Source organism: Accipiter gentilis, chromosome 33 (genome assembly GCF_929443795.1).
Source record: "Accipiter gentilis chromosome 33, bAccGen1.1, whole genome shotgun sequence".
NCBI lineage: Eukaryota > Metazoa > Chordata > Aves > Accipitriformes > Accipitridae > Astur > Astur gentilis.
Genome location: NC_064912.1, coordinates 11430012 through 11451638, shown reverse-complemented (window position 1 = coordinate 11451638; position 21627 = coordinate 11430012). Strand labels below are relative to the sequence as shown.

The window sequence follows — 21627 nt, the reverse complement described above, 5'->3', positions numbered from 1 at the left end:
ACTTACAGCAGGGAAAAAAACCTAATCAGCAAGGGAATACACTGGGCAACCTAATAGGTTTCTTTCATCTCTAATTTAAAAACGAAGCTTCTGCAGACTGTTCTCATATTTATGCCAGTTTGAAGTCTGCAAATATATCTAGCAGGTGGTGGTTTTTCTAGGTTTTTGCTTTGCAGATTTTTCATCCGCACTACATAATGCAAGAGAGCCTATTTTAAATGAAATGCTTAAGTTGTTATGCTTCTGTATCACCTTCCAAATAAGATCTTGTGGATTTTTTTCCTACACAAATTACTACTTTCAGTATAACCGTCTCCCTTTCCTGACTTTCCCATCTGATTCTACAATTCTTCCTTTCCAGACATGGATGTGTCTTTTTTGATCTCTTCCTTGAATTCCTCTGCCGGTCCCATGATCTGATCTCCCTTACGCCCATTTCAATCGCTAAACAACTCTCCTACTCAATTTTTCATTCTTTTCTCATTCATCTTCATTCCCCTTCAAACATGAAAACCTTTTGTCCCTCTCATCAAAACCCCACTCTTCATTCTCCCTTGCAATTCCCTCTCTCCTCTCCCAGGTTTATTCAACGTTGACTGCAGTCAGTTCGATTGTTCCTTTCTTCCAGTGATTCTTCCATTTATCTTCCACTGGTTTCTTCTGTTGGAGCTGCCCTTTACAGGCTTTAATGACTCACGTCTAGCCAAAATTCAAAACCAGTATTCTGTACTCATCCTTCATGATTTCAGTTAGCTTAATCACAATTAATCACGTTCCTCTCCTGTTCTCTCAAGAATTCCATGAATCTTTCTACTTTTTGTTCTCCTCCTATTTTTGAAGCTATCTTCTGGTGTGTTTATCACAGGATCCTTTCTTCCTGTCCCTAACTTTATCTGGGTTTCTAAAGGCTCTGGTTTTGATCCTAAAAATCAGTTATTGTACTAACCATTTTAATGTAAATTATAGTATCTTTTATTTTTCTCAAAATCCATACGGAACAACACATTTCTTATGAAACAGAAGTATAATTAGAAATTACATGTTTAAGTCAGATAAGGAAACAGAGTGTCAAAGTACAAGCACCTGGACAGTAATGGAAAAGAACACAAATATTCAGTTATATGGCAAGCATAAAGAGCCATTGTTTTACTAATTATTGTTCAAAAGGAGGAAGAAATGATGTCACAGTGGAAAATTATCATCCGACATAAGCTTGCTTTCCTAAACTTCCTTCCACAATAGCAGGACATCTCTCTAGAAAACAACAAAAATCACTTAGTGTCTTTTTTTTTCAGATGTGCTCATTTTTATGAAGTTTCTATGCATTAGAAAAGAATTGGTTTTATTAGTTTATTATAAAGCAACACACAGACCCATACAAAATCCATTTTCAGAACAGATACTTTCTAATCTATATACCACTGAAGCTCTGCAAAATTTCTCAGATTAAAAATAGCTGAAGTAACCTTAGATTTGTCCTGAGTTTGAACTGGAAATATTTCTAAGAATTCTCATATTTTTGTATTAAGTGCTGGTTTATTGCCTTCAGAAGCATGTAATATCTAGCAAGGACTGGATGTTAAGCCAGCTGTAAGGCATGACTTTTTCCTGTTAAAGGATATGTGCTTCCTTTTAAAAAAAAAACAAAACCAAAACCAAATCAATATAAATTTCATTAAAAGTGTGATGAATAATATATAGGTTCAATCTGTTCTTGCCTATGTAATGTAAATGGGATGTCATGCCGAAACAGCACGTAAATGAACCATTTTCCTATTCCACCTGTATTACTCACAGATTATAAATACATATACATGCATCTATAAATCAATCAATTTATAGACACACACAAATCTTATGAAGACTGAGCAAAAACTGAAATAACTTACTGTTATTAAATGTACAGATTTGAATTTGAAATGCAAGTTTGGGGTGTCCATTCAAGCGTGGTAACCTTTGTGTCTTTTTGGCTGTGCCAGGCATGTGTAGGTCAGTGGCAAATAGCACACATGTAATTTTTACAAATTGTTCCACAGTGACTGTTATCGTACATACACATGCCTATAACAGGAACTCAATGTCAGTGGTTGGAGAGGAGATAGATCAAGACCTCAGATAATTAATAGCCCACTAGTAACACAAAGTCCTCCTCCCTTCACCATCATTTTAATTTATAACATTTTAATCTATAACCCCAAGAGCAAAAACTGTATTCCTCAGATGTGCATCATGTACAAAAAGGGAGATATTTTCATTGTAACTTACATTAATTGCTCTTTATATTATGAAGCTGCAAGTAAGAGGAGGCTCTGCTGCAGGCGTAAGAATACAGAGAAGTTTTACATTGGAAAGCGTGGATGACAGGCAGAAAGTAGGAAAGAAATAGAAAAAAAAAAATTACTTCCATGGTTGGAGAAAATAGCAGAAATGATGGAAAACCCCACAACTCCCAGTACCTAATCTATCGCTGGGGGTCTGTGAGTTAGGCTATGATGATACATTGAGCTTTATTTTGCACCAGTTCTAGTGCTTTTTTAAGCATTCCCCGTATACAGTGAGGAATGTCTCCCTAGATATGTTTACGCACACATACACTGAAATCAAATTTATAAAAATATATGTAGCAAACAATGATTTCTAAAATGTGCAATTTTTATACGCTCATTAATGCTGAATACCCTGCTTTCCAATTAAATGAAATTTACACAGAATGTTAAAAAGCTAAAATACAAAATGTACCCCTATTAGGATGCCAGCCCACCAAAAATAATTGAGTAATGAAGTAAAATTCAAATTCTTTACATCACCCTCAAATGAGTGATACGTATTAATCTGAAAGAAAGCCTGTTTCTCTAAAATACAACACTATTTAGGCTAGATACAACTGGATATTTAAGGTGGATTTGTTGTGAGTTAGAGATTGTCATAATGATTAAGTCTGTGTAGTGTGCAATCAGTTCTGAATTACAGGAGAAAACAACATTCAAGACCAGATCCAAAACAACTCATGATATGTTATTTCATATTATTGTGGTTGGTTTTCCTGCAAAAGATCAAATAAAGAAATACAGCCTGTGAAATAAAAGGCTGTAACTTCCTGCCAATGATTTGAACTTAAAAGTAAAAACTAACCTCGAAACACTTCTCCTTCTTTGCTTGATGCAGAAGTTCAGCCATTCCAGGTAAGAGTACTGGAAATATGTAATACTCTAAGTATTCTCGAGGAGAACCTGAGCAAAACAGTACAGCCTTCACTTACAGGTAAGCACTTAGATTTCACAAAAAGATGAACATTAGATATCATAAACTAAGTATCAGTCATTTTATCAATACCAGCACAGCTTGAACTAAACAGATTAATTCAGTTCAGATACAGCCACAGATCTGTCTTCACTTCTCTTCAGCCAAGACAACATAAAGTTGAGTGAATTTCAAACTAAAGGTGCATCAACACTGCCTCAGAGATGTCAGACTTAGTTTTAAATGAGTAAACTCAGACACCAAAAGCATTTTAGTCACGGAAATGAAAAGCTATGTGGACTAACTTACACTGACAGAAAGAAAAGTAAATTAGCCTCTGCTGAACTCAGTGCTGTTACAGTTAGACCACTTTTGGTACCTACACTCATGCCCTGTACAAGCTGCAGTAACAGAGTTAGTCGTAAAACTGAATTTCTAGACAGAGGAAAAAACAAAGGTTATATTTCAGTGGTGCTGTGATTTCTTTCTCATAATTACTTCCTACTTGCCAGATCCTTCAAAATTTGAACATGACTCCATATACGCAATTTTTTCCACCTTGGGAGGGCGGTCTGGGTTGGCATCTCTCTCTTGTGTTTGACTGCACGGCCCTTACATGAAGTCTACTTACCATACTTCTCATGTGCTCACACGCATTGGCATAATTGAGTTCAATGCAGAAGAAAGCAGCTGCAGTCAGCATCACCAAAAACCAGCAGTCCTATTGCTCATGCTCTACATGTAGCCCAATGGCTACATGCTTGCTCAACTGACAGACTCAAGCTCTGTTTCCTTCTCAGCTTTTCCCCACATCTCCATCTTCCCTAATGGGACCTTTCACCATCAGCTTATAAACTGGGTGAAGTGGAGGAGCCTTCTACCCCTTCTGATGAAGACACTGCATATGGAGGAACTCAAGTTCACTGGGCCAGAGGGAAGAGGAAGGATGACCCTGTATGAAGCCATAAGAGAACTTCCCTCAGAAAGGTGAACAAAACCAAACCTCTTAGGATCCTAGACAAGCAGGGGTGTCTTATTGGCTGAAGTGCTGTCCTTGAGTTAAAGCCAGACTGCCTGCCATTCAGTAAGTATTCCAGTTTTGGTGTGGTCAGTAAAGGTTAAGTTATAGAAGTGTTCTCTTTTGGCAACACAGCTGAAACACTGAATTTATTCTCTGCTTTATACCTTTAATTGGTTCACATACTGCCCGAAAATGTTCATAATTGGAAGGACACAATTTATATATAGTCCTGGTTTCAGCTGGGATAGAGTTAATTGTCTTCCTAGTAGCTGGTACAGTGCTATGTTTTGAGTTCAGTATGTGAAGAATGTTGATAACACTGATGTTTTCAGTTGTTGCTCAGTAGTGTTTAGTCTCAAGTCAAGGATTTTTCAGCTTCTCAAGCCCAGCCAGCGAGAAAGCTGGAGGGGCACAAGAAGTTGGCACAGGACACAGCCAGGGCACCTGACCCAAACTGGCCAACGGTGTATTCCATACCATGTAACGTCACATGTAGTATATAAACTGGGGGGAGTGGGGGTGGGGAATCACCGCTCAGGGACTAACTGGGTGTCAATCGGTGTGTGGTGAGCAATTGCACTGTGCATCAATTTGTACATTCCAATCCTTTTATCATTACTCTTGTAATTTTATTAGTGTTATCATTATCATTATTAGATTCTTCTTTTCTGTTCTATTAAACCGTTCTTATGTCAACCCACGAGTTTTACTTCTTTTCCAATTTTTCCCCCCATCCCACTGGGTGGGGGAGGAGTGAGTGAGCTGCTGTGTGGTGCTTAGTTGCTGGCTGGGGTTAAACCACGACATATATATATATATATATATATAAAAAGCCAAGGGTAATACTACTTCTGACTAGCAACAGGAATTCCTAATGAGCAAGAATGAATGAAAGGGAAGAAAAGACAAAAAGAAGGGCTAAAATGCATAATAAAAACACATTGCTACTTGGTAAATTTTATAAAGTATAGAAATTGATAAAAATGGAAGGGCAAAACTTTAGCACTGTTTCCATTCTAGTTTGTAATCAGCTGGGCAAAGACAGTATTTCAAAAGCAGTTTTCAAACTCAATCGTCTATTTAGTCTATTGATCCTAGTTTTGCATTATTAAATTAGAGGAAGAAATGGTTGTCTTTCTCTGATTTAAGTCACTTATTCAGAAGAGAACAGAACTACCTTAACAGCTAGACAATGCTACTGATTCGTAATGCACCATTTGAGCTTTCTTCCACTGACCAAGTGGCCAAGCTGGCTCCCTGTTTACAGACCAGGGGACTAATCATGCAAATTTCACTTAAGAAAAGGTGTTGTAGCTCTTTACACTTTAAATTCAACAAATGACATTGACAAATGACAACCCTTGACAAATCCAAGAAAAATAATCACAGCAGGTTCAAGATAATATACTCTTACTTACATGTTTTTGGATCAGGTGGTTCTGAAATGGGGGCTGCCTCAGGTATGGGAAGTGACTGTTGGGTAACAGTATCAGCTGCAGGGTCTGAATAAAATTGTTGCATATGTAATGGCTGCAATATTCCTGCTTCTAAAGACACCTGTTCAAGAGAAATGTAACCTATATAAATACCCCAATCAGACTGTAAAAAAATATAGAAGCCAATTCAACAGGAAAAATTATAAGGTCAGTTAAAAAAATATGGAATTATAATTTCTAATTCAAATATGAAATTATTTCAGTATTTTCTGAGTACTTTAAAATAAAGAATTACATTTAAAAAAATTCTGCAGTTTCCAGCACAATAAAAACGTCCAAACCTAACAGAAAGTATATGACTGCTTTTAAGAGAATATGGTGAGATATCACAATTTAAAAAATATTTTAGCCATTGTTAAGAAACAGTAATTCTTTGAAAATTAAAATTGGCAACATTTTCTGAATAAGTGTTTTTCCCCTCAGAAGCTTATATATTTGTTTCTGTATTGTTCAGAAGTCCTGACACTCCCCTTTTAAAGAAAAGAAACTTTCCTTCTAAAGAAAGCAGAAACAGAAATTCAGAGCAGATGTAAATCCAAATCTTAAGTTTCCCCATACAGAAACAATTATGGATACCATGAAAAAAGATAGTCCACAATTTTATGTATGGTTTTTAGGAGTGTAGAAACCATTACAATGAGCCAGAAGAATACTCCTAACAGACACTGAGCAACACCTGTTATAGAAAGGCAGATAACATCCTTTTATCCCCAAGAATGCACCACCATTACAGTTTGCTATGAAAACATGTTATGAAAACTATGTCATCTAAACAGTTTCACTTTAAAATTCAGTTGGATTTATGAGCTACTGAAAAGCAAGTGGTGGGATCAGGGCACTATACTTATAATACACTGCCTGTCAATGACCACAGATAGACTCCTTTTTAACGTACGCAAGATTCAAAAAATTATCCTTTTGGAAATTAAAAAAAAAAGTGCTACAACATAAAAAGGTATATTATTTTATTTTGATGCTCAAATATATCAGTATATTATGCCCAGACTAATGCCCCAAGCAGAGTTTACTACTCGAATTTAATAACAGCCTGTAATGAAGCCAGTTTCATTTGGGGAAACAGGACAGGTCTAAACAGACCAACTGTCAAACAATTTAAAACTATAACGTCTTGAACTAGCTTTAAAATAACAAAGTAACCTAAAACAGAACAATAAGAGAAAATGTCTACAAAAATGCCTAATTTGGATGAAAGTTAGCTCTATGTGATGCCCAAAAGAATTAATTTTGCTGCTCCTAGAACTGCTGGGGACAGAGATTTAAAGTGGTTTGTCTTTCTTAAGTTTTTATGTCTGCCAAACAAGTCTTTGCAGACTGAATTTATTGGGTCAAAATTAGATTTCAAACAATTTTGATCAGGTTTAATTCCACTAATTTCAATGGCCACATCGAAGTGACCTATCACATATGTGAAATTGGGGCATAACTCCTTTGCTGCGCTTGCTCCCCTCTCCTGCGTATTTCAGCGCTCAGTCTGCTTGCAACACCACCCAAAGGAGATCCTTGCACACTTCAGAGTCCTGCCTACGAAGCAGTCACAGAAAAAAGACAGCGAGATGTACAAACCAAACACAGCTGGTAATCTAATTTTAGGACAGTGCTACCCAAGTTGCTTTAAATAAAAGCAGTGATTTAGAATATTACATTTGTTAATTCACAAAAGTTGTTTGCAAAATGTAGTTTTGTTTTCGTTTTATGAATGAGGCTACTCTGCGGGTACCTAATTTTCCCATTTAACTATTTAAAATCTTTTAAAACCAGCCCTATGCAGAGTTTTTACTTCAACTATACTCACAGATCCATGTTTTGATTCAGGAACATCTGGAAATTGAGGCTGTTCTGCTTCATACTCTAAATTTAAAAAGAAATACAACATTTATCCAGAAGACTTTAAAAACTTATTTCTTTATCTTATAAACAAACGTTACTTTCTAAAGGTACTTATTCTGGTTTCAAACAACAAAAATTAGTATGTAATATTTGTTTAACATGAAATCTAATGTTTCAAAAAGAATGAGAACCTTAGTGCCTCTTGTCTTGGCTTTAAGTCAAGTTCAAGGTTCTCTGATAAATTTTTAACCAAAATAATAATGTAAAATACTTTAATGTAATCAAAATGCAGATGCTTGCACAGAATTAACCATTGGGTTTAGTAGTATGTAATAGTGCTTTTCAACCTGAATACCTCTATAAGCAATTAAATCCCCAGAACATTGCTAAGTATTACTGTCTCCACTTTCAAAAAAAAAAAAAAAAAAGCAGTACATGATCCACATAGGTTACTGAGTGAATCACGCTCGCTAAGAAAAATAAAGGAGGAGGACAATGGATGTGATATGAAAACAACCTTACAGATTACACAATACAGAAAATTCTTACAGGCAAACACAGCAGGTTTACCATTCTACCACTATAATCAGGAGATTTACTGGCATTGCTACTTCCACGCATAGTACAGATGCCTCAGCTGAATCACATTAGAATAAGTGACTTTATTCCTACATTAATAATGGCCATTTAAACACAAAATACCTACTTTAAGGCATTATAAAGCACTAAGTGAGGAAACCCCCATTTGGGCACTGCAAATCTACAGTGCTGGTCTTTCAGCTTCTCGATCAAATCTCGGTGCTCTCAGATTTTAGGAAAACACCAAGACTTTTGCTATTAAAATTGGACTCTGATAGCAGAAGTTCTGTATTCATTGAACTTGCAGAATAGCAGTAACATTGTGACCTCTCTGCTTTCCCAAGGCAATAATCCAACCCCATTACCGGGATGATCCCCAAAGCTGCACCCACGCAGGGCGCTCAGGACCGGGTGGTAAACCAGAGGCCGTGACACTACTGCAACAAGCCGGCTACTTCCAGCCCTACCGCCACCAGGAACACACACAAAGGTATGTTTCTGTCAGGAGACGATGACAACAAGAAGTGAGGCAACGCTCACGAGCGGAACCGCTTTCGAACTTGCTCTCAGCGGTGCTCAGGGCGGTTTTTCAGCGCCCTTCTGGAGGCAGGGCCGCCTCAGCTTCCCGGCTCCACAGCGCTGACACGGCCACGGGCGCGCCAACGGCGGCGGGGCAGGAGGCGGCCGGCCTCGGCCCAGGCAGCAGCGAGGAGCGGCCCTGAGGAGCCCCGAGCGACCGAGGCGAAGGACGACGACGCCGGCGGCGGCCCTCCCCGGGGGCCTCTCCCCGCGGGGGTGCAGAGCCGGGTCAGGGCCAGGGCCAGGGCTAGGGCCAGGGTCAGGGTCAGGGTCAGGGTCAGGGCCGGGGCCTCCCCCTTCCCCCGGGCAGCGGCGGGGGAGGCGCTCCCACCTGCGCCCACCCGCTCCCGGAGGCCCGGCGGCCGCCCGCCCGCCGCCATGCCGCTCCGCGTTGCCGCGGCAACCCCTCCGCCAGCCCCCGCGGCGGGGCGGGCGCGGCCGCGTTCCCCTTCCGGGTCGGCGCGGAGTGGCGCGGCGGGCGCTGCACGTGTGCCGCGGCAGGTAGGCGCCGCCGGGGCGGCCTGAGGAGAGGGGCGGCCCCAGGCCGCGGCCTGCCCGCCGGAGGGGCTCCCGGGGCGCCCGGGAGGGGCAGGCAGGCAGGCAGGCAGGCGGCGGCGAGGCCGAGGCGGCGTCCGTGCGGGGCGGGAACGAGGCGTTGCCGCCGCGCCTTCCCCCGCTCTAACGGGGGCTGAAGCGGAGCGGGACGCGGGGCGACCCCCCCCCCCCCCCCTCCGCCTCGCCTCCTCGCCGCGGGGGGCTGGGAGGGCCCCCTGAGGTGGGGTTCGGCCGGCGGGGGGGCCCGGGCCCGGGCCCCGGCCCGTCAGCCGCGGAGCACGGAGCGGCGGGAGGAGGGGGCGGTCAGCGCCTCTGCGGGCTCCTGCGAGAGGGCACGGGTGTGGGTGTGCTGCCGTGGGCCGAGCGTTGTCGTGGGAAGCGGTTTGACGGGGCGAGAGGCGCTTAAAGAGATCCTGTAGGTGAGCTGTTGATGAAAAGGCAGGAAACCAAGCAAGAAGAAAGGGGTTTCTCAGCAAGGGGAGGGAGTGTCACCAGGGGGGCCCCAAAGGCTGCTCTGGTGCGGCCCTGCTCACGGGCCTGAACGTCCCGAGAAAGGAAGGAGACGGCAAGGACGAGAGACTGCAGACAGAAGCAAATTCGAGGGAATAACTAAGGTGTCTTGAAAGGATCTTGTCATGCTACGTGGGCAGTAACGTGAAGTTCCGTGTTAAATAAGTGAAAAGTCATACATATGCGGAAAATCACCTTAACTATACTTACCCATTTATATATATATGTCTTGTCATTTACGAAAGATTTTTGGAGGGTGGATTTTTCTGTGTAAACATCCCGACCGGCAGCTGTCAAAAAGACAGTGGAAAGCTACAAACTAATTAGGATAGCACTAAAGAACGAGACAAAAAAGTCACCCCTTGACCACTCCGGTACACTATTTTCAGTGTTGCGTGCAGTTCTGGTCCCCTCCGTCACAGAAAGCAGATTGTGAAATCGGAAAAAGACTGCTGGGGACAATGAGAGATACAGAACGGTTCCAGAATAAAGGAAAACCAAATAGACTAGGACTTGCATCGTATTGTTGAAGCTGTGCACTAACTTCTTAATTTCATTTTTTTAGAATGATAATAAAGAAAAAGAGAAAAGAAGTTCATGAGGAACCTGTACAGAAAAAGAAAAAGGTGAAAAGTAGTTGGAGCCAGACTATCATTAAAACTGAGAAAGGTGTTCAAACCGTCATTAAAACTGAGGATGATGACCAGCTTGAGACAAAAACAAAGGTAAGGAAAAAGGAAAATTTAAAAGATAATGAATGTTTAGACCAATTAGAACTGAAGAAGAAGAAAAACAAGAAAAAGAAAGTTGGCTCTGAATTACTCAAAGAAGCACATTCAGAAGGCTTTGTGAGTGTAGAAGGCTATCTGGATTCAGAACCTCAAGAAGAATCAGAGAAACAAATTAAAATTCCCAAAAAGAAGAAGAAAAAAGTCCAATGTCATTCCTTCTTATCATTGGAGAATAATCAGAGTAGTGATGTGGAGCTTTCAAATCATCATACAGATGGTACTGAGGAAAATGAATTTGCTTTTAAGAAAAGCCGAAAGATTACCACTTTGAATTCAGAATTGGATGGTGAAGCAACTAAGAAAAAAAAGAAGAAAGGTATTTTTTCTTTTTCATTAGAGGACATCCAGGACAGTGAACATAAACAGTCTGAAAAAGTTCATAAAAAACCGCACAAATACATTTCACAAGAAAAAGCTTTTAAGGGCGAAAACTGTGGAACAGATATTACCCAGAATGATGGGGAGAGTTATGTGAGAAGAAAGAAGAGGAAGAAAAAGAAAGAGAAGTCCAACTCCTTTTTCCCACTGGCAGATAATCAGGACATCTATGGAGTTCCTGATAGCCCCATTGCATTAAGTGTCTTAAGAAAAAGGCAAAGAAAGAATTCCCAGGAAATGACATTGACAGATAGAGAGGAAGAGGACAGTACTGAGAACTCCAGAAGTATCAGAGAGACCAAGAGAAAGAAGAAGAGAAGCAAAGATATTTCTTCCTTAATGCGTGAAGATAATCAAGACTACAGTCACAGAGTTCCTGATAAGCATCTCTCAGCACAGCAAAATGTTGAGTCTGAGGAAGAAGCGCTTTCTGGAAAAAAAAGCAGGAAGAATATCAAGGATAATAATGAAGTTACCAAGAAGAAAAAGAAAAAGAAGATTCAGAAAGAGGAGGAAGAAACAACATACTCAAAAGTTTCTTTAAACAGTGACAGTGCATCTAAAAGCCAAAAAATGACACTACTAGAAAGCAATAAAAAGAACAAAGAGAGCGAAATGAAGCAAGCTGAATGTGTCAGAGGGGACACTGTAGATGGGGTGTTATGCAATAGTAATCATATGCTGTGTGACAGAAAAAGCAAAAAAAGACAAAAAGTACCACCACAGGACTTCGCTGAAGAACCAGGTTCAAAAGCAAATACAAAAAAGAAAAAGATCAAAACAGAAGACATGGGAAATGAGGCACTGGTAAGTTGTAAAGAAGAGGGTATCTTTGCACCCTCCTGCTAAGGAATTGAAAGCTTTTTAGGTTTCCTATTTTGCAGGCTGTTCTGCCTGTTCAGACCCTTAGGTTACATTTAGGTCAACAGGGGCCTCCTCTGGGTTTGGAGAAGCAGGATCAGCTGATCTATTGATTTCAGCACATAATAGTTGTGAAACATGGGAAAGTATTTTTTAATGCCTACTGCTGTAGTCATCCAGTGTTTCAATTGTGAAAATGTAAATATTACAACTAACAGCAAGTATTGGCACAAAAAGAAAACTAGTATGTACAGTCATAAATGTTCTTCTATCCCTCCTTCAGTTGCTCTTAGCAGAGTGGCAACACTCACCATGTCATTTAACCTGAGCAGGTTGGTAACACTGGCAGCATGAATGCATCTAACTGTGTGTGTTAGACTTTTCCTCAAGCTTTTACTGCTGTTAATGCTGGAATTACGTAGTGTTAGAAACAAGGGGGAAATTTAGCCAAAACCTGTTGTCTAACTTGGACAAAACTTTAGAGAAAATCCTAAGAATCCTAAGCGTAGAGTAGGCCTAGAGCATTGATATATAAATTCTGATAGAAAAAATACCAGAGAGCAACCTAAACACAAATTCTTAATTAAAAAAATAAATCTATGCAAGAAAATAAATAGCTATAAGAGCTGTGTAAATTATAACTGAAGGTAACTGGAATTGTATCCAGACTGACTGCTAATGGAAAGCCCATCCCAAAGTCTTGCAGTACTGCCATTTCTGAGGTGAAACAAACATGGAGAGGAACTGATGAAAGATTTGAAATACGGGGGTTTCTTCTTTGATTTTTTTTTTCAAAAATTAGACTATTAAGATATGGGTTTATTGCTTTAACTTTTTTTTTTTTTTTAATTTGAGTAGGGTCATATTTTAAAGCTATTTAAGTGCCTAACGTTAGTTTCTACATGCCTAACCTCTCTTATTATCATTGGGAATTAAGCAATGAGATGCTCAGAAATTCAGTAGGTATCTATATTTTTAGCTGCTTAAACAACTTTGAAAATGGCTCATTGCAAGTTATTAGGAGCTTGTTTTTATTTTCATAGGTAATGGGAAACTGCACTCCAGTTGTTTTTTATCAAGAACTTTGAATGCTTGTCTTGTTTAAAAGTCAGGCACTAGTTAATAAAGCATCATTGAAGATTTTTGTAAACTAGGGACAGAGCAAACCACAGTGCTAGCTGCCTCTCAACCACACTTCATGGTGTGCTTTGTTTTGTTATGCACTCATATATGCAGTTTCTCCGTGTTCTGTGGAAACATGGCAGCTTTCTAGTGTCTAGTGCTAATAATTAAATATAGATTTATATAAGCAGGTTCTTCAGCCTTCATGGAGACCCAGATACAGGCTTTTTCCACAAAGGTTTGTGTTGGGAGTGTGTATGCTTATCAGTCATGAGGTGAGCAGATGTTTGGGGCTTTTTACTTGGATTCCTCCTTTTGACCTTTCAAAGGACAAGGTGGTTTTATTGCTGGGATATATTTTCTAATTAAATTGACATTGCCTTTTTGAGACTGTTAGACATTATTTGGATTTTTGCAGCTGCTCACATTCTGTGGAGGCAAGATAAGCCTAACAATGACAAGTAAACTTGCATGACCAATTACAATGGAAGACACAGCAAATACCTTACAAACAGTTGAGAAGGGTGTAGGGTGATGCGTGTTTTGTTTCGCTTTCCCATATTCAGCTTTGTCCTTTAATAATAAAAAGTACTTTAGAGAAATTCTCCTGAAGATTGAGGAGTCTGGGTATATCAGTTCGAGAGAAATCTAGTTCCTGCCAGGCCAAAAGACACTGCTGTAATAAATGGCTGATAACGTTGGTCTTGCATTTAACTGTGTCATAGTCCTGAAACATTTTCTAGTCTACAGTGTGTCACCCACACTGCTGCATGCCTTGAAAAATCCTCTGTTCGGCTTGTGCAGCAAGCAGAAGAGTAAGTTTTTAAAGACAATATGGAGTGATACCCACTTAATATCAATGACTGATATTTTTCCCATTGGATGCCATTGCAGTCAACTTGGGCAGAGTGAGGAGAAGCAAGTACTCGGTTTACTTCTTTGAAGTTGTTTGCCTGTAGACGGCATAATCCTACCACGTGTGAATGTGCACCCCTTCCATGAAGTTGAAGGAAGATTGGCACACCTCCACAGGGAGTAATTTTTGCCATGCAATAGCCTTCAGCAGGTCAGCGACATGCTGTGAATTAGCAGGGATGGGGGTGCACGCATCCTCCTTCCCTGTCTGCCACTTAACCTTCCAGCTAAAAAACCAATATGTTGCAGCTGTTTGCGGAATCCTGTCACAACAGTTTTCCTGCTTAATAAATCTGAAAAGACAGTACCAGGCCATCTATAAGTAAATTGGGGTTTTTTTTTTGTTGTTTTTTTTTCTTTTCATCCAAGAGAATGAGCTCTCCTTATTGCAGACAGTGTTCTCGCATTTTTAGTGGTGCATGTACTTGTGTGTGTGTGTGAAATCAATGTATAAAAGGTATCTTTGGAAAACTAGGTAAATCATTCATGGCTTTAAATAAAACTGTAAACCTTCAAAAAAGTAACAGCAGCTTCTGCTGACAGAAGTGTATTACAAATCTTTTCCTTGTCTTGCTGTTCCCTGGCTATTTCATGCTTGGATTATTATGTTAGCTGTATCCATAGATCTTCCCTTTGGCCACCTTTACCAGGCTGGTCAAAAGCTTATGGCTCTAATTTACCACTATCCTGGACTTATTACTTGTCCTGTTACACTGGATGCCCAAAAATCTTATTACAACTTTGGAAAAGAAAGGCTGAGGGCAGTGATCTAGAAACGCCAGTCAGTGGGAGCAAAAGCTGCTGAAGGGCTATGTTTTGTGGAAGAGTTATCAGTATCTGGCTGCTTGTGGACTCTACCACTGATTTACCTCCTGCCATTCTGCCTGTCCATTCCTGCCCTAGCTGCTCTGTCTCTTCACATCAGCTTCCCGTTCCTCCCTCTCAAATGTGGAACTAATGTGCTGTTTGCTGCCATTGTAGGAGACACTTCATGTATGCATCGTGCCTCTCCCTGTGTTCTTTCCAGACCAGAAGCTCCTTGAGGACCATCATTTACTCATCTACTCTGCATTTGTACAAGACAGACCACAATGCAACTTTCTGTTTGGCTTTTTTTTGTTTAAGTGGCTAGTGGGATCAGTGTGCCTCAGGCTTGTCCTGTGCCTTCATAGGGGCCGTTATCTTACCACCATTTTTACAATTATTTTTATTTTAAACTTTCTCTGTCCTTTATTTCAAGTAGAAATTTAAACTTGTATAACAGTTTAATTGGAACAACCCTGTCTGCAAATGTTACTATATGTGCCAGTGATGTTGGCAGGTCCACTTTAATGTGTGAATTAAAAAAAATCCCTTACCCTCTTTGTTAAAAAAAGGATCTCTTCCTTGGGGAGAAAGTCTCTCCACAGAAAAAAACAGGTTTCAAATGGCATTTTCCGCTTAGATCTGCCTATTTCTTCTTGCCCCAGAACAGTGCTGTTGTATTGCTTAGTGTTTTTTACTACTTACATGGTCAGAGCTGTGTAAATTCTAATTACAGAATGGATAAAAATATTCATACAAGCTTTCTCGTGTTTTACAGAAACATATGGATGATGTAACTATTGTTCAGGAAAAAAAAGGAAACTGTGATGAAGTTAACATAGACAAGGTATGCTTTGTGTAATTGTGTAAGGTTTAAATTGTGTAAGGTTTAATTGTGTAAGGTTTAAAGCAAGTCAATATTTAATGTAAGCATAGAAGTTGTAACAGAAAACCTGCTTTGTTGCTTGTCTGTGCCAAGATTTCCCTAAATAGAGCTCTGCTTAAAATGTGCTTTACCTTCCATGGGTTAAGTCCAAAATGTACAGCTCCAGTCAATATCAGAAGCTTCTAAGTAGCTTATTAGGTTAAATACAGGTTTCTTTGCCTCTCATCAATGTTGGCAGTTTCAGTGTAGCTGTTACCTGCAGTTAGAAGATTAAACATATCTGATACAGCAAAATGTTCATTTAAACTACCATTAGAAAAATCACAGTTCTCATGTCGAGTGTGTAAAAGGATCAGATGCGACTTTTTAATTATCCTGAAAATTCTGAAGGTAACCAATTATTTTATTCTTCCCTTTGTGAGTTAAATTGTCATTTAACACACAGAAGATAGTGTCTTGTGCTGTTTTTTCTGCATGCTAGGTGAGGCGGCAGGCTCTGCAAGAAGAAATCGATAGAGAATCTGGCAAAACTAAGGTTTTCAGTCCCAAAGTGGAACGGGTATGTAAAAACTTAGACCTTGGTCTGATGGAAATACTGTGCTCCAGAGAAAGTTCCTGAAAAAAGCACTGCACTCTTTTTTGTATGTGGCTCAGGTACATGGCTTGGCACAACAGTCTGCCTTCTGACTGTAAATTTAAGGTCATGCTATAGAACAAGTTAGTACAATCCCAAGAGAGTCTGGGAGCTGACCAGTGAACTCCAATAGCAGTTGGCATTGTACAGTGCTATAATTCCTATCATCAGTCCTCAAAAGCAACATTTTCTCTGGTTCCTCTGGAGAATGAGCCACAACAAATTGCTCCAGAAGCATTTCCTGCTTACTGTGAAATGTAAATAATTCTACGCTATGGATATAGCAGTCACTGAATTGTATCTGAGTTGTTATCTAGAAGACTTTGCAGACATTCAGAAACGGGTGCACATGGAAAGGTAAAAGGGATGACAACTGATAACACATATCTGTGATATTTACAGTCGGTCCTCTCCTAACTTCTACATCTTTCCTCCACCTCTTTGAAAGATGATTCTTTGTTCTTTGCTTCTGCATCCTACTCAGCCTGCCTCCTGACAGGTTTACAGTAAGGTAGAGGAAACTTCTGCAGTAGTGTTTAGCAGGGGTAATAAGATTCAGGAGGAGAGCAAGCTTTTTTCAAGTAATTCAGGATGCTTATTTTTTTCACAAGACTGCCAGTATGCCTAGAAGGTTGGAATATACCTCAAACAAATGCCAGAAACAACTCCTGTAGTTTTTTTACATAGTGGGAGGCAGACCACAATAGCTCTTGAACTGCAACTACCTAATAGTCTCTGAAATCACTGAGAAAAACGACATCCTTGGCAGGGGATCTCAGTTCTTTGGTACTGATCTGTCTCTCCTTAGTAGTATGCAGAAGAATAGAAGCTATGAAAACTAATTCATCAGCTTCACAAAGAGTGAGCTGGAAATGCTGCAGCAAAAGCTATGTGTAGTGCCTGCCAGCAGTTCACTTAAAAAAAATTACAGGGTTTGACAAGCCATAATTATTTTTGCACCTGTGCAGATGTCTCCCATTCCAAAGGGAGGACATATATTTCTGTGCATGTGTCTGTGTCATCGACCTGGGCTTACACAGCAACTTGTCTTTGAGCAAGGTAAAAATACTAAAGTATTATGGATAGCTTTCTTTTAATAGCAGGTATTCTGGCCTGTGGTAGTGAATGATACTCCAGCCTTGCATTTTTTTAACTTAAACCTGCTAGAGCTTGCCTGCAATACTGTGTAGCATGCTGTGTGTCATGTTGGCTGTCTAGTGGAAAATGACTGTTTCATGCAAGCTACAGCTGTTCAGTTGGAAGGATTTCAGGCTTACATAAACATATCACTAAATTCACATTTTTTCCTTTGATGTAGCCAGCTCAGTCTATTTAATTAATGATCAGACATTCTTCCATTTAATAGCACTCCCAATTTTAACAAAAAAATTGGGAGTAGCAGTCCTGCCAAAAATAGTTATAAATGACTGCACAGCTCCCAGCCATAGCTCAGGAGTCAAGTAAGACCCTTGGATAATGAAGCCTGTTCTCAGGTAAGGCAAAAGTTCATAAACTTTGTAAACCATATGATTTATCTTGGGTTATCCACGAACAGCTGAATTCTGATTTTACTTGGACATTGCCTATATTCTTAGGAGTGAACCAGTTCAAAGAACGCAGTGAATGGCGAATACAGCAAACTGCAAGGGAGGGGAGGCTTGAAGAGTATTACATTTAGTCCTGTTGGATAAGGGTATGCCCTCCGTTTTTGCACCCCTGCAATATTAGTGGTAATTAGTGGGATGAGAATGCAAATATTACTTAAAGCATATGAGCCAGATTGAATACTGTCTCCAAAACCGATATAATAAAACACTACTGAAAACAACAGCTATCTAACTAGGCAATAGGAAAATGAAAAGATAGCCATACGAAGTGACAGAGTGAAAGAGGATTGAGTCTGACACTTGTCTTGGAATAAGAGAAATGATTGGGCAATGTCTGTCTCTTTGAGAAAGAAGAAGAGCCAAGATTCCTAAAGACAGAGGCAGAGGAGATTCTGAAGTGCATTAAACCCTGTCTCCACGTTAAATGAACTGAAATTCTAATGAAGATGCACTCATGCAGGGTTATGTCATTCTTTCCTCATGTCCTTCGAGAGGTATTACCCTTGGAATGACTGCTTCCCAGCTTTGTCAACTCTGTCAGGTTTTTGTAGCTGGTTCTGTTCTCATGGCACACAGCCAGAAATTGTCTTCTTTGGTCTTGGTATTATTTAATTTTAGTGTTAACCTTGTTTTGCTTCACAGGGTACCAAGTTTGGCCAGTGGAGTACAGCTGCTTTTCAAAGTTCTGAGGAAGAAATGAAGTTTTTTAGACTGATGGGTGGCTTTAAAAAGGGCTCTGCACCTATCCAAAACCTCTCAGCAACTACAAACAAACCGAACATGGCTCTGAACAGGGAAGGGGAGGAGAAATTACAGCAGGCTCTGAAGATGGAATTTGATAAAGCAATGGACTTGAAGCAACATAGAGGAATTGGTCTTGGATTTCAACCTGCTGCCAACAAAAAAGTATATATAGACAAATACACATCTAGATCTATAAAATTTGAAGATTAAAACCCTGAAGTAATAAAAGGAATGAAAATTCAACAGGCAAATTTCTTTTTACTTGAAATAAAATACAAAATGTTTAAGGAATGCGATTTATGAGACACTTTTAGTACAAGTTTTCAGCTGCATATGCCAGATATGTGAAGCTGGGTCCTCACTTGAGCTGAACAGTAAGTTTTTGAAACCTTTACAATGTTCTCTACAAGACATAGCCTCTTTCAGAGATTGAAGATAGGTAGGCAATGCCTGCAACAAGTTGAAACGTAGTAAATTTTTTTAAAATGCTAATTTCATAAACTTATTTTTAGCTACATCTTAGTGATCCTAAAGGATTTTAGTATTCTGTAAAATCTTCACGTTTTTACACTCAGTGAGTGGTACAAAGTGACAACGTTTTACTTTGAAGAAACACTACTGCTACACCTACAGATTTGATGAGGGGAGACTTTTTTAACTCAAAGTAGTTTCTTAAATGTCAGCATCTTCATTATAATAATGAGTAGCATTGAACATCCTCTATATTTTAACTATGCTCTGGCAGTTGGATTTTCAAGCAGCAGCTGTTACCTGTAAATGAAGATAAACGCTTTCTGGATAGCTGCATCAAATATATGGATCTAGACTTCCTAAATTATAGGGAGCAAGGTGATTTTAATAATGTGCTTATTGGGTTCATGATACATCAGTCTGAATGAAATTTCTAACCTTTGGCTTTTCAGACAACCTGCACTTTCACTGGCTTTTTAATAAGAGTACAAAATAGGAGACATTTGTTTACATCGTGTTCAGAATTTAGGGGTCCAAAGCAGTCTCTCAGTGTCTTGCTTGAAGTTACAAAAAGATAGTGGAAAAACCGTCATTTATTTTATTCCTGGCTGTGCCATTTGTAATGCAAGACAGTATTAAGTTTTAGTGTAGCTCTGTTTTTTAAGCAGAACAAGGTGACCATCTCTTATGTCCATGCCTGCTGTAGTGCAATAGTGGACAACTTGCAGGGGAACGCCAGCCTCCCAGAATTAGGTTACTACCTCTACTTACCTGGCTCATTGTTGTTCTGCCAAATTACCTGTCCTTTTTGATAAGATCGTGCCAGTTGAACTACCAAATTCTTGTTCTTTTATGGCAAACTCACTTTCCACAATAGCCTTCTCCAGTGGACCGCACTACCTGAAAGCAGCTGCCTCCAGCAGAAAATGCACTTAAACCAGCAGTTGGTTCCAGTGCATTTTGGGCAGCTCCTGAGTGGAAGTGAAGATTATGCAGGGGCTCCAGCTTAAGGGGTTGCCGTGAATCCATTCCCATACTTGGGAAGAGAGAGATGCTGAACCACTTCCTGCAGGGTCTGAACTTGTCTTTGAGGAAACCATGTCCTTTAAAGTGTCTTTTAAAACCACCACTACCTCAGGGTGAGTCTGTTTTGCACCAGTGCTCTCAAAGCTCAGTGGCTGGCTTCAGCCAGCCCTTCTAGGCTTCAGCTGTTGCTTTACTTAAATTCAGGTAGTGGAGGTTCTGTTTTCTCTTCTGATTTAAAACAACTGCTGAATTCAGGCCCTCAGCTACTTGCCTGGCAAAAAAAAAAAAAAAAAAAAGGAACATGTCAACTAGTGACTTCATTTAGGCAGAGAGGGACAGCATGTACAGCTTTCTGCTGCAGAGCCAGTCTTGGATGGGTAGTGACTGGTCTTGCACTGCCACTGAGAAGATGGTGAAGGTGGCATTAGTCCTAGCCTTGCCTTTGGATAAGGACCTTCCCATCTAGAATTGCATAACGTATACCAGTGTGTTGCTCAACTATAGCGTTGTGGGTGACCTGGCACCTTGGTCTTGGTAATACTGTGCACATGAAAATGTCGTAGTTTGGAAAATAAGACACATACCTGGGGAAAAAACTCAGCTTTTTTCAAGCAGACAAACTTTGTCTGGCCTATTGTATATTTGCTATATACAGAAGAAAGAGGAGGTCTATAATAAGTGGAGTGCTTTAAATAAAATTAATTTTGCTCTAACATGGAATTAAGCCAAAAGCAGTTTATTAGAGTGGTTGTGTTAGCTTCTAAGCTAGGTGTTTAGAGTTTGCTCCTGATAACTAATCAGAGGTTTCTGCCTGTCATTGAGCTATTTTTGCACTAATAAAAACAGTAGTAAAACATCTGAAAACATTTCTTATGGCGGCCTTGCATCAATAAGAAACCAAAGTTGTACTGTGCTCAAAAGAGAACAGGCAAAAATTGGTGCCTGCATGGGGAAGAGGAATGGTTGGGACATTTGTAAGCCTACTGTAAGAGTCTCCATTTTACAGAATCTGGAACAACTCCACACCGGGTTTAAAGCAGTACATTTGGCCCCAGAGGGCGATTTCTTCCATACCACAGCTGCTTAGCGTGCCCCACTTGGCGGTTTAGAAAGCTCATCGTTTAATCCCACTTACCCAGTTTGTGGTTTATGTTTCCAAGCCCAACAGGAAGAATCATCTGTGTGCTGTTGAGAGTTGTTTTGTGCAGCTGCAGTAAGAAGGAAAGCTAAATTGAAGCAGGACATGATAACATATGCAGTACTATCATTTCATTATCTATGTGCGCTTTATACAGAATGGTTTAAGGAAACAGTATAATTAAAATACCTATGTACTAAAGGTTGGAAAGGTTATGTATCAAGTTGATAATTAGCTAATTAAGGAAACAGTATAATTAAAATACCTATGTACTAAAGGTTGGAAAGGTTATATATCAAGTTGATAATTAGCTTCATAAATTAGCTTGTATTCCTGCAGTTTTACTCAGCTTACATACCAAAGGGTCCTAGTTCGGTTCTTTACAACCTTAACACAAAATACATATTTTAGATGTACCCTGC

General features: G+C 39.9%; 2 protein-coding genes across 2 annotated transcripts; one reads left to right on the top strand and one right to left on the bottom strand.

Moving 5' to 3' along the window:
• Positions 1 to 1138: 1138 nt before the first annotated feature.
• IQCK (IQ motif containing K) lies at positions 1139 to 9143 on the bottom strand. Its single transcript, XM_049791676.1, has 5 exons — positions 9095 to 9143; positions 7571 to 7626; positions 5680 to 5818; positions 3133 to 3230; positions 1139 to 1254 (listed from the first exon to the last, which is right to left on the bottom strand). Exons 1-5 carry the CDS (start codon positions 9141 to 9143, stop codon positions 1222 to 1224), a joined length of 375 nt encoding a protein of 124 aa, XP_049647633.1. The 3' UTR covers positions 1139 to 1221.
• On the top strand, positions 9032 to 21413 carry KNOP1 (lysine rich nucleolar protein 1). Its single transcript, XM_049791244.1, has 5 exons — positions 9032 to 9264; positions 10394 to 11804; positions 15478 to 15546; positions 16067 to 16144; positions 18469 to 21413. Exons 2-5 carry the CDS (start codon positions 10395 to 10397, stop codon positions 18778 to 18780), a joined length of 1869 nt encoding a protein of 622 aa, XP_049647201.1. The 5' UTR covers positions 9032 to 9264; position 10394; the 3' UTR covers positions 18781 to 21413.
• The last annotated feature ends 214 nt before the right edge of the window (positions 21414 to 21627 follow it).